The sequence below is a fragment of the Vidua chalybeata genome, chromosome 1 (assembly GCF_026979565.1).
Source record: "Vidua chalybeata isolate OUT-0048 chromosome 1, bVidCha1 merged haplotype, whole genome shotgun sequence".
Lineage (NCBI taxonomy): Eukaryota > Metazoa > Chordata > Aves > Passeriformes > Viduidae > Vidua > Vidua chalybeata.
Window position 1 is genome coordinate 147,767,708 of NC_071530.1, and position 17,584 is coordinate 147,785,291.

At 41.1% G+C, this 17,584-nt stretch overlaps 1 protein-coding gene across 1 annotated transcript in view; it reads right to left on the reverse strand.

Moving 5' to 3' along the window:
- Positions 1–17,584, reverse strand: part of COL22A1 (collagen type XXII alpha 1 chain) — a 198,468-nt gene that overhangs the window by 46,668 nt on the left and 134,216 nt on the right. Inside the window, exons 29-38 of the mRNA XM_053944725.1 lie at positions 17,085–17,126; positions 14,603–14,635; positions 11,100–11,153; positions 10,588–10,641; positions 9,287–9,340; positions 7,246–7,299; positions 5,672–5,725; positions 3,885–3,989; positions 3,395–3,439; positions 1,070–1,147 (exon numbers count right to left, since the gene is read on the reverse strand). Of these exons, the coding sequence (XP_053800700.1) occupies positions 1,070–1,147; positions 3,395–3,439; positions 3,885–3,989; positions 5,672–5,725; positions 7,246–7,299; positions 9,287–9,340; positions 10,588–10,641; positions 11,100–11,153; positions 14,603–14,635; positions 17,085–17,126 (573 nt within the window). The remainder of the gene's footprint in view (positions 1–1,069; positions 1,148–3,394; positions 3,440–3,884; positions 3,990–5,671; positions 5,726–7,245; positions 7,300–9,286; positions 9,341–10,587; positions 10,642–11,099; positions 11,154–14,602; positions 14,636–17,084; positions 17,127–17,584) is intronic.

Sequence of the window (17,584 nt, forward strand, 5' to 3'; positions counted from 1 at the left end):
CTGGTAACCCTGTGAGGACCATAAAAGCCATGATACAATCACAGTGTGAAACAGGACCTACCCAGTCTGCTTTAACTCAGATAGAATTCAGCATGGTAAAAGCAAATGTTAAGTAGACATATACCTCAGAAAGCCAGAATTTTCAATTCATTACCCAGGAATATGACTTATAATTTCAAGGCAACTTCCTGTATTAATTGGGACATTTATAGCTAGATAAACAGAGCACTAATAACCAAACATTGATGACTGGTCCAGGATCATGGCATGCATGAGGTATTGCAAAACAATGCAAGGGTTCAGATGTCCTCTTGCAATTACAGCCAGAAATAGCATTTGCTTCCTCCTAAACATATTTCACCAGCAAATTCAGTGCATAGCTGGAGGTTGCTGAGCAGGACTACTGCCAGAGCACTCCCAAATCCACCTAGTTTCTAGAGCAATTGTACATGACAAGTACTGGAGTGATCAAAGCCCAGCAACAGGAAAATCCAAATCTTCTGAGCAGACTCCTGGATATATCATGTGACCAACTGATAGTCAAGAGGGCAGAGCTGGATGAGGTCAAACCTACCAAATATTTGTGGGAAATTTCGGGGGGGGAGAGCCCTCTTGGAACACAACAGTTTAAGCAATCTGATTTTGTATTTTGCTATTGCAGTGTCGCTATGTCACTGATGTAGGCATGTGTGCCACACTCATCCCTTCCAACAGGGGTTATACAACAGCAAGGCTGTATCTGTCCAAGAGACCAGAGCTGCTGCCTTAGCACAGATCTCCACTCACATCCACAGCCAGTGCACCAGGATGATGCACAAAATTCAGGAGTGACAGTCCTGACAAAATTTAGGAGTGACCCCAATCAATCCTACAGCACTTTTAGCCCACATAGCAGACATTTGACATGTGAGCTACAAATGGCAGCCTCTGGCCTCTTTTGGAATCTGCACCTTCAGAAGGCAAAATGTCCCACAGGCTCTCAGCACAGCTGAGCACAGGCAACACATTCCCAGGTGGCAGTGCCTGGTTTTCCACCTCGTTACAGGTTGCAGCAGGAGCTGCTACTTACAGGGGGTCCAGCCAGGCCAACTCCTGGCACTCCTCTGTCTCCTGGCTGGCCAGGGAGGCCAGGAGCTCCCCTCTCACCCTGAAATAAAGGAAAGAGTTAAAAGCTTTGGGCACTGATGAGAAAATGTGCTGAAATGCAAGCAGGTGGTACACCAGAATGTCACATGAGTACATCTGGTCCTGATCCTGCCCACAGAGGGACAGATTCTGCTTGTGGCAGCATGGGGACATAGCACATTTACTGTCCCATCATGCCAATAAAGTGTCCTTTTCCACCACACAGGCCCCAGTCCACCTCTACAGGCTCAGAGTGTGCCACATCACATCACAGAACTGAGTGGAAACACAATCTTTGAACATGTGCTCATTTATTTTAGTGCAATTTTCAGCATTTCACAGAATCACCAAGGTTGGAAGAGACCTTCGAGATCAGCTAGTCCAACCACCAGCCCAGCAGCACCTTAATCACCCCAAACCATACTCCCTAGAGCCACATCCAGAACACTTCCAGAGACAGTGACTTCACCAGGGTAGCAGGCACTTTCCTTGGCTTGGGGAAGCACTAAGCACCATAAATCACTTTTCTCTCTCTGTGCTTCTGTGGGAGAAGGCTAAGGCAAAAAAATTGCTGAACATAGATAATTTATCTGGGGAAGACAGGATTAGGGAAGTTCTACTGCATCTTAATATTCTCCTTTCCTTTACCAACATAGGCCTACTCACAGAAGTGTAAGAAATTATTTTGGTAAAATGTAAGTCAACACTTCTACCACTCTGTCTCGAGCACTGTACTAGAAAAGGAGAGCCTTCCCTTCTAAAAAACAGATTTTCAAAGTAAAACTTGAACAGCACAGAAAACAGCTTGACATTGTTCAATGTACACTGCAGACAAAGGGCTAAGAAAGAATTCAGCTGTAAGACTTTAATTTAACATCTGTTTTCTAGTTATAGGGAGAAATCAATAAGATTTTTATGGATTGCATTGCAGTTGGGAGATTTGGTCTCACGTTGGCAGTAGATTTATAACAACCAATCTTATTTATGCTATTTATTATGACATTATTTCTAGCTATATAGAAGCACGATAGAAAAATTGTTACCTGTGGATTCTGCCCACTCAAATTTAAATCTGCAATATCTCCTATTTTTCCCCTTTCTTGCTTTCTTCTTAAGCTAATCTTTTACTACAAATAAATAATACTGCAAGGCCAGTGAGAAAAAATGCATTCTGATTAGTTCAAACACTTCACACATCCCTTATCAGTTACGTTATTCAGAAAGATAATTTTAATACAAAAATTTCAATAGTATTTTCCCACACACAATTAAGACTTTTATAATCTTCTGTTGCTATTGAATAGAATACTTAATGAGATTTCTTTTAGTGTTTCTTTCTGACTTTTATATTAATTCTCAGTCTATTAGTGTGTGTCTGTGTGGGTGTAGGTCTGTGTTCTGAACTGTCAAAGATATAAGGAAAAGACTACAATGCATTTGTACAAAATGCATCAAAATTAAAAAAAAATCATAGCAGTTTGGTTATTTCAAAAATATGGGACGTAGATGGATTGGGTCTCATACTCCTATAATCCTGTCTCTATCACTTACAGAATCTGTTTCAATATCTGATTCTTCTTCCAGTCCACATCATAAAATGGTCATTTTGAAGAGGACAACTTTTGAAATGTCTGATTAAATGTTCAAGCACAATCCAGATCATCCCAGAATCAAAGATTCATGCTGTTTTACTCCTTTCTCTATTTTCTGTGTGTTTATAAGGGAATAAACACTACTTTCAGCAGAAGTTAGTGTCATCAACCTCTTCAACTAGCTAGTCTTTGCCTCAATACAGGAGGGGAAACCAGGACTACCTGGTTCTACTGAAGAAATAATTCATGTCCTCCTTGCAGAGAGGTGAAGGGAATGAGTGCTAGAGAAAAGTTCTTTTTGAGGGCTGACAGGTGGTCCTGAGAGCAGATCACCCTTGAGCCATGCAGTGTCTCCCTGGTTGTATGGATTAAAGGCTCCCAGTCACAGTTTCCCTGAAAAAGTGTGCACTGAGACCTCCATCTGCGCTGAATTCTTATAGTGCTGGAAGGAATTTAAATGTGGAAAGTGAACATAGCTAATTCATATCTGAGTCTTTACATCCACAGAGATGCTGGAATAATAAAGAGAGGAACCCTTTAGAAGGCTAGAAGTGCATTTTTGAGTCAGAGCTTTGCAAACTCTATTTTCCAGTGGAAAACAGACCATGTTTGCACCATGTTCTTCTCTACAGTTCAAGTGATTAAGATGAGCAGTCCACAATGAAGTCCATCCTCACCTTATGTCCAAAGGGTCCTGGCAAGCCTGGTGGTCCTCTTTCCCCCTAAAGCAAACCAAGAAAACAGTCACCATCCAGCCAAACAAGAGCCTGGACTTCACTATAATCAAGGCATCAATTCTCTCATCACTGCCCTCCTGAGCTCACACCATCCGGGCAATATTTTACTGATAACATGTAACCAAATTAAACAATCTGCTAATTGGGCAAGAATTAAAAGCTTTTAGGGAACTTCCATCAAGCTAATAATTTTTGTACTAGTCACAAGGACAATGGCTACTCCTTGTGGAGGTCTCTGTTTTCAATGTAAATTTCAGAAATACATCTTCAGTTCTCTCTGACTTTTTTTTTAATGCACAGATCAGATCTGGAGCATTTTCCACAGGCAGGCTTTCCATGGATTCAGGTGAATCCATGCTCTCCTGCAGGAGCCATGCTTGCCTGTCTCATACTGAACTAGTCAAGTACAAAACTTGCCAGCAGTACTTACCCTTTCTCCATCTTTACCCTTCCCAGGCAAACCTGGCTCTCCAACACGCCCTGGCTCACCAGGTGGCCCAGGTAAACCTATTTTTCCTTCTTTTCCAGGATCACCCTGTAAAAGAGAAGCCATCAGAACTCATTAGAATACTATAGATAATTACCATCTCAGGTCTTTCATTGGAACTGAAAGACATGGATATTTTCCTAGATGTCTCACCTGGATTTCTTTTGGTATCATAGGAAAACCTCTTTAATGGGAATTCTTTTCCTTCAGTAATCTCAAGGCACTTTTAATTTCCATTAAGGAAAGTAAAAGAAGACTTCAAAATGTTTTGGGAAGCAGCTATATGTGGTAGTGTGCTCTTTCTATGAAGCACATTCCAACCTGAACTCGTCAAAATTGGTTATCCCTGCCGTGACACTGAGAAATGTTGGAATGTGCCCTGATCCCAACCTGATCTTTGCTTCCCAGAGTCCTGCCCAAGTGACAGCCAGCAACAGCAGCAGTACTGATTGCCTCTGGCTGTGATAGCTGCACCTGACTCACAGTGGGTTCAGGGGAGGCAGATAACAACCCTGCAGGTGAGGGCTGGATTGGGCCATGTGCTCACCTAACCACAGTGCTGCTCAACGTCTTCACAAATTTGGAAGAAACTAAGATTTTAGCCAGCATGAAAACATGAGCCAACCATCTTACCCCAAGAACAGTGCACAGCCCAGGACCTGCAGTGGGCTGCATACCCAGATCTCCCCTTGAGCACAGATGCCTCTCAAGGTAACCCCTCAAGTTATCACCTTACCGCATCAGATACTCAGCAAACAAAATGGGAATAAATGCATTTGAAACTCTGAAACCTTAGCTAAGTGATACAAAGGATTGATTGCACACATATAATGCTTTAGACAAAATATTGATCTAATTTGGGACTAACTTTGGATACAGCCACACCTAAATTCCTCTCTGAGAAGTATAGAACACAAAGGGATCCTTTCTGAATCTCATGACTCAATGGAAGGGTCTCCCCGACAGTTTTGTCTGTCCCTGTCCTCAATGCAGTAAATAATCAAGTGTACCGCGCACTGAATCTTGTTAAACCAGTGTGGCATTTACCATTGAACTTTGTTAACTTGGTGTCTTACATCAGTAAAATATACTGCTGCTTCTTTCTTGTGAGTGAAGTGCATCACTCTTTCTGCAACACCGAATGAGAGAGCCCTTCATCCTCACGCGACTCTGAGGCAGAGTTCAGTAACTTGGAAGAAGATTTTACTGAAGGAGTTGGGATTCATTCCCTTTTAAGCCCCAAATACATGCATATAGGGGGTCATGTTTCTGATTAATCATTCCTACTCCAGAAAACACAGATCAGGACTCCAGCATGCTGGGCACTCGGGGGTGCATGACCAAACACAAGCCCCTGACTTCAGAAAGCTCATTAAAGGGGACAGAAAGCCAGTTGTTCTTCCAGTTTTGGATTTACAGTGATGAATAGGTGTTTCTTAAAACATCAAATGCCCACTCTTGTCAGATAATGAAGACCATAATTGTGCAGCAGTGACTTCACTATATCCAGTCATATCTCAGTGGTTTATTAGGTCAATTATGAAGTTGCAACTGGGTGAAAACCTTACAGCATGTGTAATAGAGGAGTTCAGACAAGATAAATTCATGAACCTATGTGTCTTAACCATCCATGAACATATGAGATAATTTCCCAGTTCAGAGGGCATCTGTCCCTATTACTTAAAATGCTCAAGAAAAAAGGAAACAAAGCCATCAAAGAACCAACTCACCTTTTCCCCCTTTTCTCCTGCCTTTCCTGGGAGTCCAGGGCCTCCAGGCCCACCCTAGGAAGAAAAGAACTTAAAAGCTTGGAAGTTTTTTTGTAGGCAGTATTGGATTTTAAACAAAGGAGCAGACCTGTAGGTTCAGTATAGTTTATCTCAAGGATCAGTATCAGCTCTACATTTCCCAGTACAGAAAACCTGTAATCCAGAGAACACCACAGAAAGTGTGTAACAGGTCCTTAAAGGAGGAATTTTACTTTCAATATAAAAAATAACAGAACAGAAAAAGGAGAAACAGAGCTACTATCAGATTTGTGCATTCTACCAGTAACTATTTCTTTCATTTTGTGAAATTCTCAGTAGTTCCTAATATGCTACCAACAACCCCCAGTCACCACCTCTGTATCAGAGAAGCCAATAGCCTCCCAACACCGGGAAATATAGCTGTGTTCATTTCTTCCTCTATTTCAGTTTTCAATCCTTTTAACATCTTGGCAGGTCTCAGAGGACTCTGTGTCAAAATACAGATGATTTAGAGCTCTAAATTAAGTACTGTAACTTCCTAACCCACCAAAACATATTTTAGAATAGTACTCCATTTTAAGATGTGCCTTGGCACCATTAAGATTGGATTGACCTCAGAATGGATGTGATAATTATTTTCCTTTCTGCATCAGTAAAAATTATTTCCAACTATATTCGCTTTTATAGGTAATATATTGGTATTACTGGTATAGAAGTTTGCTTAATGGAATATGAAATTGAAAAGTTCTTAATTTTCAATATCACCTCTCAGTTTGAAGTTAAATCACTACATTAATACAATTAAATCAAATGTATCTTAACAATTAGTTGAAGGGCAATTTAAGTTTTCTTGGATTGCCCAGGTAATAAACTCTGGTTCTAATAGTGCTATGTTCTACATCCCTGTGCCTGAATACATCATATCCTGAGGTCTAAATGCTGTTTTTCACCTACTCCAGTCTAAGCTCAGTGAAACCCCAGGAACTAGGAAGAAAATTACCCTAATGGAGCTGGGAGTAGAGTTAATCCAAAGATTTTTTTAGCAAATATGAAAAATTTTATCATGCACAAATTAATAGTGGTGATGAACCCCCAGGTAAGGGGGACACTGCATTGGTTTCAAGGGTCTTTAGGCTCAAATGCCTACACACTTTCATAATAAAAGTGGGAGTTTACTATGCCATTTTTATATCAAGAAGTCTTGTTTACAAAAGGAAAGGACAAATGAAAAAAAGACAAAGAAAACAAAACCAAAGACACAATAAACATTGAATTTTTTTCTCTTGAAGAGTTGGCAGCAAAAATTGGTTTTAACAATTTGGTGAGGAATGAAGCAGCTCTGTTCCTCTCCTTGATTAAATGAATATGAGAAGATAGTTAATGAATACACCATTCCCAGGCGCTTCCAGATCTTTCAATTCAGCCATAAGAAACAAGTTTAATGAAATACAGCCTTTTGAACTTCATAGTAATCCCCATGGAAGGGAAAAACTAAACACATTAAATAAAGAAATCAGGGCACAGATGGGAAAACAAATACACTGGTGCATACTTACCACATTTCCTGGCAAGCCTCTTGGTCCTGGGGGCCCTGCTGGTCCACTCAAACCCTGTTTTAAGACAAATGAAGTGCGTGTGTGTGTGTGTGTGTGTGTGTGTGTGTGTGCATATCACAACTTGTATCACCATAGGAACAAGATGTTCCAAGTGAGATTGGATTTCACGTCAGACAAGGTGTTGTACATCAAGAAGGCAAAAAATAGCACATTTGTTTGAAACTTTTTAGTGTAAAGAATAATGAAACAATACAAAATGGATGAAGGCTCTCTTCGGGAGCTAAAAGCTACCTTCTATCAAAAGAAATCCTAAATCTAGCTCAGATACAGGAAGAAAAGCCTGGGCCAGAAACATCAGAAGAACAGAGTAAAGAATGTTGATTTATCACAAAAAAAAAAAAAAAAGTCAACAAAATATGTTTTGTTGACAATTCTACCTTTCTCTGCTGTGGGGAAAAAAACCTGAAAACATTCTTTTGCACTAAACAAGTGAAATAGCCTAAACCTCCAGGGTGTCTAGTTTTGAATTGCAGGTCTTTATCTATTTGCAATTCAAAGCTTTGTAGCATGAAAAAGCCCACGTGTGTCCCCAGAATTTCATGGGATACATTAGAGGACATATATTTGGGGATTTATGTCCCCATTGAGATGCATGTTTTGGGTTATCAGGCTGTATTTAGAGGTTTGGGTTGGAAGGGAGCCTCTGGTTCCAAACCCTCTGTCATAAACAGGGACACCTTCCACTAGACCAGCTGGTGCTGGGCAACCTGTGCCAGTGGTTCATCCCCTTCAAAGGAAATAATTTCCTCCTAATACTAATGTAAACCTACTCTCAGTTTGAAGCCATTCCCCCTTGTCCTATCACTCCATGCCCTTGTAGAAAGTCCCTCTCCAGGTCTGTTGTATTTCCTATTTAGGCACTGAAAGGGGCTCCAAGATCTCCCTGGAGCCTTCTCTTCTCAGCCTTTGCTCAGGAGAGGTTTAAAACTTTCCTCATTTCTGTGTTATTTACAGTCACTGGTCTATGAGCCAACAGAAACACTCAGAGCAGCAGAAGTGTGTGAAAGAATGGCAAGAAAAGAGAAGGTGCCTGCAAATACCTGCATTTCCATATCATAAACATCCTCTGAGCCACCACGTGATACAAAGAAATAAAACCAAGGAATAGGTTTTCATGGAAGAGGGATGGGTTTTGCTTTTTTTTTTTTCCCTCCTCTCCAAAATACAAAAGGATGCTTCAACCAAGAGTGAAAGACACCTGAAAATAGGCAATTCAGGGTTTAGAGTCAAAGCACTCCTTAGGGACAATGTCTAAGCACAAGCCCAAGAAAGGAAACCATGAACACAAATGTGGAAGAAGAAATTTCAGTGCTCTAGGATGCATCATTTGGATTTCCTATTCCTTCCTTCTCCTAATCACAGTCATCCCCTCTCTCAATCAATATTTCAAACAGTTCTTCAGTGTTTCTTCCTTCTTGGCTTGCAAAAAGTCTGAGTCCTTTTATTCAGCTACAAAGGTCTCATATGATCTCACAATAATAAAACTGGACTGGAATCCTTTGCTGTTCCTAAGCAGACAGACAGACAAGAACAGCACTCCCTACAACAAATGCCTCAAAAAGGGGTGTGAGATGAGTCTTCTGGATGAGCCAGTATTAAAGAAAAACAGCAGAATTGTCAGTGAAGCCTAAAAGCACCCATGATCAAAAACCAATTCTGCTGCTGCTGAGCAGCCCTGCTGGCTGCCTGAGCTGAGCTAACATTGCAGTGCAGTCACACTCACTCAGAAAAGGGTGTTTTGTTAGGCAGGGAGAGATTTGAGCAGGAAAAGATGCACAACCTTGAGCTGGGCTGAATGGGGCATTGATCTGTTTGGTGCAGATGGTTCTGTTTGCCCACAGACAGCCTCTTCCAGTTGTGGACAAGGATGTGCTCTGTGTTCAAGCAGCCTGGGACTGCAAATCCACAAGATGCTGATGTCAGTGTCCCTTCAGGTGTGTTACTGTCAGGGGGAAATGCTGCAAGGGAAGCAATTACTCACAGTCTCTCCAGGGGCTCCAGCCTCTCCTCGGGCTCCTTTCTCCCCCTTTGCACCCTGTGCAGAAAGGAGAGGTACCAGCCAATTAGACATGGAAGGAGACCTCCTGCCAGACAAAAAGGCTTCAAAATGCCTGAATGTTTACTAGGAATTGGTTTTGTTAACCAATTTCCAGAGGGGTTAATGACTGAGGAAATAGCTCCCAGTTCTCTATGCAGCAAGAAAAGGAACTATAAAAATACAACCCTGAGACTTTAGAAAAGTTACTAATGACTGATCAGCTCAGACACTGTTTCTCAGCACAGGATGCTGAAATCTGCAGGTATCCATCTGGGTGAGACTCCTTCCTATCCTCAGGACTACCAACTACTTAATTTTCAGCTGAACTTTGATGGTCTCCCTTCACAGAAGACTCACCTACAGTTCTGAAACACAAACATCAGTCATCTAGAAATGATAATAATAGATCCCCATGCAGAGGGTTTCTCCTAATCATACATATCAGAGAGCCTTTTCTGAAGAATTTTTGCAGGACAAAGTCTACTCACTGAACTGTCCCCCATTTAGCAGAAATTAGTTAAAAGTTGCATGGCATTACTGTGTTTCTTCTTGTTTTTTTGGAGGGTTTGGTTTTGTTTGGTTTGCTTTTATTGGTTTTTGGTCTGGGTTTTTTGGTTGCTTTTTTTTTTTTTTTTTTAATGCTCAGACTGCTGTTAAGACATGCTCAGGCATGTTGATGCCCAAGTATTGATGATTGTATAGGTTGGGCACAGGACATATGATGGCAGAGTGAACACCTACCCATGTTGAATGGAAACACCTTAGTGTTGACTGGAAATAGTTTTGTATGACACAATAAATTTTCTGAAGATGGCTGAGACCATAGAACCATTTCACATGAGCCATTGCTCATTCCAGGTCAGATAAGCTAGGGTTGAATCTGTCTGTTCTGCAATGTTTTGGAAATGTGATTTATCTGCAAGACCTGTGGTTTGGTAGCAGTAGTACAAGATGCCCTCTTGAAGGACCATGAAGATGGAAGAAGTCTCTCAGACAATACTGACCATGCTACAGAGATAATGTATTTCTGAGCTGATTTTCCTCCTATTGTCCTGCAGTCCAACAGAAGTAAAAACCTCTACAGAACTTCCTGAACCTATGACAGTAGATTTGGAAAAAAAAAAAAAAAAGAAAAAAAAGAAATGGGCTGCTGGTGTGTACAGGAAGGATTATTTACAGTGATACAGACCTTGAGGGCATTCCACTCTAGTCATGTCAAAGATTTTCTTCAAGGTCCCTCTTACCTGTACTCCTGGAGGTCCTGGCACACCTTGCTCACCTGGGACCCCAGGTAATCCCTGCAAAACAGAGGGAGAGGTAAAGGGGCTCTTTCCACTGAGAGAAGAAGTGTGATTTTTACAGAGGCTGTCACTGAACAGGGCTCTGTCTCTTCTGGGAGCTCCGTCCAGAGCAAAAGAGTCCAGAATACAAATGCAGTACCCAAATGCACAATTTAGCTGGGCCACATGACTTCAAAATCCCTTAATAAATACTGCACATAAATTACTGCCAGCAAAGCTCTGCCTAGCAAATCCCATAGTCCTCTTTTCAGCTACTAAGGCCCAGAACTATAGATTAGGTGCTTAAACTCCAGTAGTCATGTAGCTTCCTCTACAGGCAGTACAAAGATAAGCACCACTGTGGCTATTTCTGATGAGAGAAGTGTCCCAGCTACAGAAGGAGCATGTCCCACCCTCTCCCTCCAAAACTGACCACTCTCATGTCCTCTCTTGAAGAAACACTCATCTGTACTTACAGGTTCTCCACTCATTCCTCGATCTCCTTTGTCCCCTTTTGGTCCAGGTTCACCCTGATATAAAACAATAAGACAAAGAGAGAAATAAAAGCTATTTCCAGGGCTGGAACTCACACTAGTCCTGTTTAGTAAGTGGGCTCTTTCAATCAGTTACCTATTTCTGATGCAAAGTAGCTTCTTCAAAGGACCTTGAGGTCAATTAGTCAAAACTGAATGCCACACTAAGACATGGAGATCACTGTCTAGACTTCCTGGTTTGTTCTGATACTAACTCAAAAAATACTCAGCTTAAAAGGAGAACATTTTGCCCTCTTGCAGAAGAGTAGCTAAGAATATACCCAAAATCAAAAAATTAATCTCTAGTGTTTTAAAAGGCTACATGAGTGAACAATAGCAAAAGCACCAGTGCCACTGCACTACCTCTCAGTAGGACCACAGCCCTGATGTCATCCTACAGTGATCCCAGATACAGTTCCCTATTCCACCTATAAAAGAGAAGTGTTCAGTTATCATCTGGAGCATTTCCATAGGTGGGCACTACACAGCTATTCCTGATCTCTAGTTCTATTAACATCTTCATACATTCATGCAGCTTCCTCTCCCTCCTGCAATGTCAGTACATTTTTCATGCACCACCATCACTGCCTAATAAGATTAATTTATTCCTGTTCTTCCTCCTTACAGTAAATTGAATATGCATTCAGACAGAAGTTCATCAGTTTTGTCCTGTGGTCTAGAGCAATAATCAATAAATCCATATGTCTGCTTTTTATAAATTGAAAAGGAAAGCACACAATTATGGAACTAGCTGGAATAAACCAGGCACTACACGAATACCCACATTTGTATATTGTTATGAACGTATGTATTCAGGCAACAGCAATCATTACTTATTCATTATTTATCATACCAAATGTTTCAATTATGCAATCAAGGAAGAGTAAGAACATCAGTGATTTAAGCTACACACACAAGCAAGGAATAGTGATCAGCCAAAATGCAGAACCAGACAAATTGGCTTGAATTTTATTTATGTCTGCTATTTGCCAATCATTTCTGCAACACCTGGGAATTCACAGTCCATTTTCAAATGATTCTCTAACAGACAAAATAAGTGTAGCTGCATAAATATTACTTATGCTTGTATTTATTATGCATTATGAATAAATATTATAATCTGTGATAAATAATGGGAGGAATTTTACTCTACAAACAGCATCCCAGTAGACCGACTTTTAACCAGGCAGTCCCTGATGCCATCTAGTGTCCTTCAGAAAAACATCAGGCTCACCTAAAACAGCTCAAGCAAAGGGGCTAAAGCTGCAAACCTGTATGTTTGTGCGTGGAAGTTGTTTTGTGTAATGACATTTCAAATTCTGCAACTCCTCTGAAAGCAGAATGGCAAAGCACAAACATAGGTCAGTACATTTGTAGGCAGGGCTGGTGTTACTGAGTGGGAATAAGGATGTATATTACCAGGGAAAAGAAAATTGCAAAGCGAAGAGGTAAATGGGGAAAGTTTTTAAGATTTTCCTTTCTTCCACTTTTTCCTTAATACCTGACTTGCACAGCAGTGCAAAATCTAACAGCCACAGACATGCGCAGAGGAAGGATTTCTTTGTAGATTCATACAGTGGTTTGGGGAGAAAGGGACCTTAAAGTCATCTAATTCCAACCCCTCTGTCATTGGAAAGGATGCTACTCACTAGACCAGGCTGCTCGAAGCCCCATCCAAACTGGCTTTGAACATTTCCAGGCCTGGGGCACCCACAGCTTCTCTGGACAACCTGTGCCAGTGTCTCAGCACTCTCCCAGTAGAGAATTACTTCCAAATACCGCATCTAAACCTGCCCTCTGACAGTTTAAAGCCTCTGGTCATCTTTGTGGCCTCCTCTGGATTTGCTCCAAGATATCTAAGATGTCCTTTTTTGGGGGGCTCCAGAGGTGGATGCAGCACTCCAGGAGGGGTCTCACCAGAGCAGAGGATTAGAATCACCTCCCTCAACCATTGCTGCAGCCCAGGACACAACTGGCTTTTGTTAACACAACTCAGCAGCAAACCTGCCCATGGGTCCTTTCCAGTTTGCCAAATCCATGACTCTGCCAAGGCTGTTAACACTGCCTGCTAGTGCTGCCCACTGGAAGCTGCTCTTAATCCATTGCCACCCACTTCTTACCTCCACCTCAGTGCACAGAAAAGACAGAGTGACAGCTGACAGCTGCCACCAGCCTGGCCCAGAAGACTTACAGCTTCCATCACCTGCTCCCAGCAGCATCCTCCTGTAGTCTCAATTATGCCTCAGTAATTCCTGTGCTACTTAAAGGAAAGCAAGTGCAGTGGGGATCCAGCTGTGCCCGGCCACAGTGGGAGATAGGAGGCAAAGTGAGAAAGCCACCTCTTTTTTCACTCCTTTTGCCTCTTTCCAGCCATTATGTCTGATCACCACTGTGGTTCTCTTGCCCTATCTCCAAGAATATTTCATGATCCTACCTGACTAGTGTAAATATATATTAAATAGCTCCCTGTTACAATACAACACACACTCAATGGGAAGCAATGGCAAGGATTGGTTTTTGGAGAGCACATGAAAACTGTCAGGACCCTGCTGGTCCTGCCACCTCTGTAGCATTACCCATGACACTCTCCCAAGGCTCATCACCTCCTTTTGACACTTTATTGTGTACACCTGTACATCCAAGGTAACTATTCTTACCTTCCCTTCTCCTCCCTCACAGTGCTGAGCTGTGCTGTGGCAGGTGTCACCACAGTCATTTTGCACATGGAGAAATCCCAGCAAATGGAACAGCTGACACTCTTCAAGCCTTTTATTTCTTACTGTCTTGCAGCTTATTTACCAGAGCAATGTACTCAAAGCAAAAGGAAAAACTCTTTCTGTGACTGTAGCACTACAAAGACCACATAAAATGTTAAGATGTTCTGCATGTTTCCTTAGAGTGTGTATAAATATATATATATATATATATATATATATATAAAATAAGTATAACCTTTGAGCAAAGGGGAAGATCAAGCCAAAGAAATCCTGTCTCTTTCTCTAGTACTACTTCATATCCTTATTTCCTTCCTCAGACTCTGAAGAACCTGGCATATATGTTTTCTTTCTAATGACACTCCTACAGCCTACCTCTGCCATCTATGAAACCTCCTGATCCATAACAAACTTACTCACAGATCATGTTATGTTATTTATTTCCCACTAGGTGCTGCAAATGGGAACTAAATCTTCATTTTACACTTGGTTTAAGAGGCTGAGATAGCACACAGGCCTGTCCCAGCCACAGCTGGCTTGACTGCTGATCTTACCAGCACAGCTTTGGACTTCTCATCAAAGCTGGTTACAGTGATGAGGATGCCCAGAACCAGACTCAATCTGTGTTCTTTACTGGAAACATTTAAATAACACAGAAATCCCTAAGGGGTGTGTCTATCAGATACAAGAGGGGATAAGCCAGAGGCCATATTTATTAGAGAGGTTACTTACAGGAATCCTGGGGTGTGGGGTGAAGAAGGCTGTCTGGAACAGAAATCAGAGTGTTAAAAACAGGATAGCCTATTTTCCTTAAAATGAAATAGTTTACATATACTCCTGTCATTAGAGATCGCACATTCCATACATTCCATAAGTAGGTCTATAAAAGAGCAACCCATTGTAACATCTGGGTATTTGGAAAGAAGCCCACAAATATCTTACATCTCCCAGAATATTTGATATATGAATGTAAACTCAAGACTATCCTGTGAGTCCTAGCATGGTGAAAAAACAATCAATCTCTAAACTTTATAGCAATTTTACTGCTAGCAATCTCCAGTTTACTTTTCCTGATAACATGAATGAGCTTGGTGTGTTCTCCCTCTGCTTTGTACCATGTACATGAAATCTCAATGGGAATACATAGTCATTCTGAAGGGGTAGCCACAAAAAGAAATTATAAAGTTTTGTAGAAAGAGACAGTATCTTTTCTCAAAGCTGGTAAGACGAATAAGAAAAAAATAGACCTTGATGACATGAAGACATGTCAAAAGCATTACCTACCTTTATCAGCTGAAACAGTGCCCTGGTTCCAGCCTAGATCAGTGGCAGGGAGCACGGCCAAGGCACTATGTCATTCAACACCACCTTATGCCATTGCCAGGGGTGGAGGAAAGGGCTTCTTTCTCTCACATTGGAGAAGGGAAGGACATCCCCTTTGTTGGAGTGAGCGAGGCAGATGGAGCAGTGGGATGAGGCTGGCCCTGACTGGAGGGAGTGTTTTGGTTGGCATGGCTGCAGTCAGGTCAAGCTCCATACTCCCTCTTTTGTCCACTTTTGTTATTAATATTGTTGCTGTTATTGTTTGTTTTCTTATCTTATTGATGTTTCCATAAATTGTTCTTATCCCAACCCGCAATCTTTGCCCTTTGTGCCTCCAACTCTCCTCTCTGGGCACATGTGGGTAGAAGAGGGGAGACGTGGAAGTGAGTGACCAGAGGGTGGTTTTGAGGTCTTGGGGGGTCAGGGGTGCTAAATTGGGGATTACCATTCCTAAACCACAACAAATAGAAATAATTTCTCCCTACAAACGCAGGAAGCTTGAGCAGTGGCACACATTTTCTCCATGTCCAGTCATGTTGTATTTTGTTTGTGAGCTGCCTTTTCTGCCTTTACCAACACAGATTCATCTTTGGTGTTGTGACTGGGTCATTCTTGTCTGATACACGTGGAATCTTTCTACACAAAGCACCATGAAGTGCTCTGGCATAGCCTGATGCCCAATTAATAGCAGAGAATAAATTAAACCACCTTCTCCACTGCGGGGATTTTTAAAGGAATTTTGAATGAGTTAGAGACAGGACCTCTGAGTTTTTAGATTATGTGATTTATTTTTATCTTCTACATAGGCAGGAAGGATTAGTTTGGCTCACATCTTCATAACAGGGTTCAGAAGGTCACAAGGCCTCTAGTTACAAGACCTTTAAGGATTTATTGACCAATAAAACACTGCCAACAAGAATATTTATGTTTTTGACCCAATCCTTAAATATTTTGTCTTATGGACTCATGCTACAGTGTTAGCTTTCTTAGCCAATCATGTTATGACACACAAACCTACAGCACTGCATTCTAAACTTCTTGTTTACCTTTGTAACTACTTTTATTTTTTCTGTATCTTAAACTCTAAACTCTCCTTTTCTTAACTTAACATGTCTCTGTCTTAAACTATAAATCCACATTCTCACCTCTATCACCTAACTTTGGAAGCCTTTTCCAAGGTCTCAGATCAAATCCTGTGTTTAACTCTAAGCTTTGGCTTACAGGCCCAAAATTCTGAGAATTTCCTGCATTTCGGATTCCAACACTCCGTTGCTGTGTCAAGGTCTTTAGGCACTCGATTTTCACCAACCCACAGACCTTAACTCAAATTTTCTCCATAATCCATGAATGAGACAGCTGTAGCCAGCTGTAGTGAGCAGAGCTGATGAGAGGACGTGTGCCATGTCTTGGAGGATCTGTGACTGGCATAAGTCCTCTAGTTGCAATGATGGTGATTATTCCAAACTGCTTACTCAGGTTTTTTTAGAGGGAACTGAGAGGTTTGTGTATTTACATTCAGTGGGTGCTGATTTAATCACTAGTGAACTTGTAATTATACTCAGGCTCCCCAAAGTAACTTTGCATCTTCATTTAGAAAGCAAAACATTTATGTATTCTTGGTCTGCTTTTTGCAAAGAGGCAGAGGAAGGCACAACATCACCAAAAAAAAAAAAAAAACAAAAAAAAAAAAAAACCAAAAAAAAAAAAAAAAAAAAAAAAAAACAAATAAACCTTGATATTGCTTCTTGCAAGCAAAAGGAGATAATATCAGAATAAATAAGTTGCAAAGTTTCTGCAGAGAAGTAAGAAACTTGAAAATTGTTTCTGAGGAATTTATGTGGAGGAATGACACCTTGAATATTGTTACAGCACCAAACACAATCTTACTTACTGTTCCAGGTAAGCCTGGGGGTCCAGGGGAACCTGTGTCACCCTGGAGAGAGGAAAAAAATGTAACTAACTACATAAAAAGATTCCCAAATAAAACTCAACATTATCATTTAGAAGATGCAGCATTACCAGATGATATGTAACCCAACCCTCCAGCTCAGTGACAGTTCTGGACTGAATTTTTGCTGTCCTTGATTTGTTGCATGCAGGATTCTCATTCTGTTGTCTTCATCCTTCTATGATTTCATCATCAACCTGACTTCACAGGCCGATGAATTTCTAAAGTTTTCCCACCCAGTTTAGCATATGAAGTTTAATTTGCTTTTTAAATTAAAGTTGACCAAAAGTCTTGACTGAAAAATGTTTTAGCTAAACTACTTTCATTAATTAAAAAAAATGGTTTTCATCAAATATTTAAGTTGCTAAATCCAGTTTCCCCCAATTTTAAGTTAAAACTACGCTGTTGCTGGAGGATCTCTTGAGCACTGGCACTGACCTTCC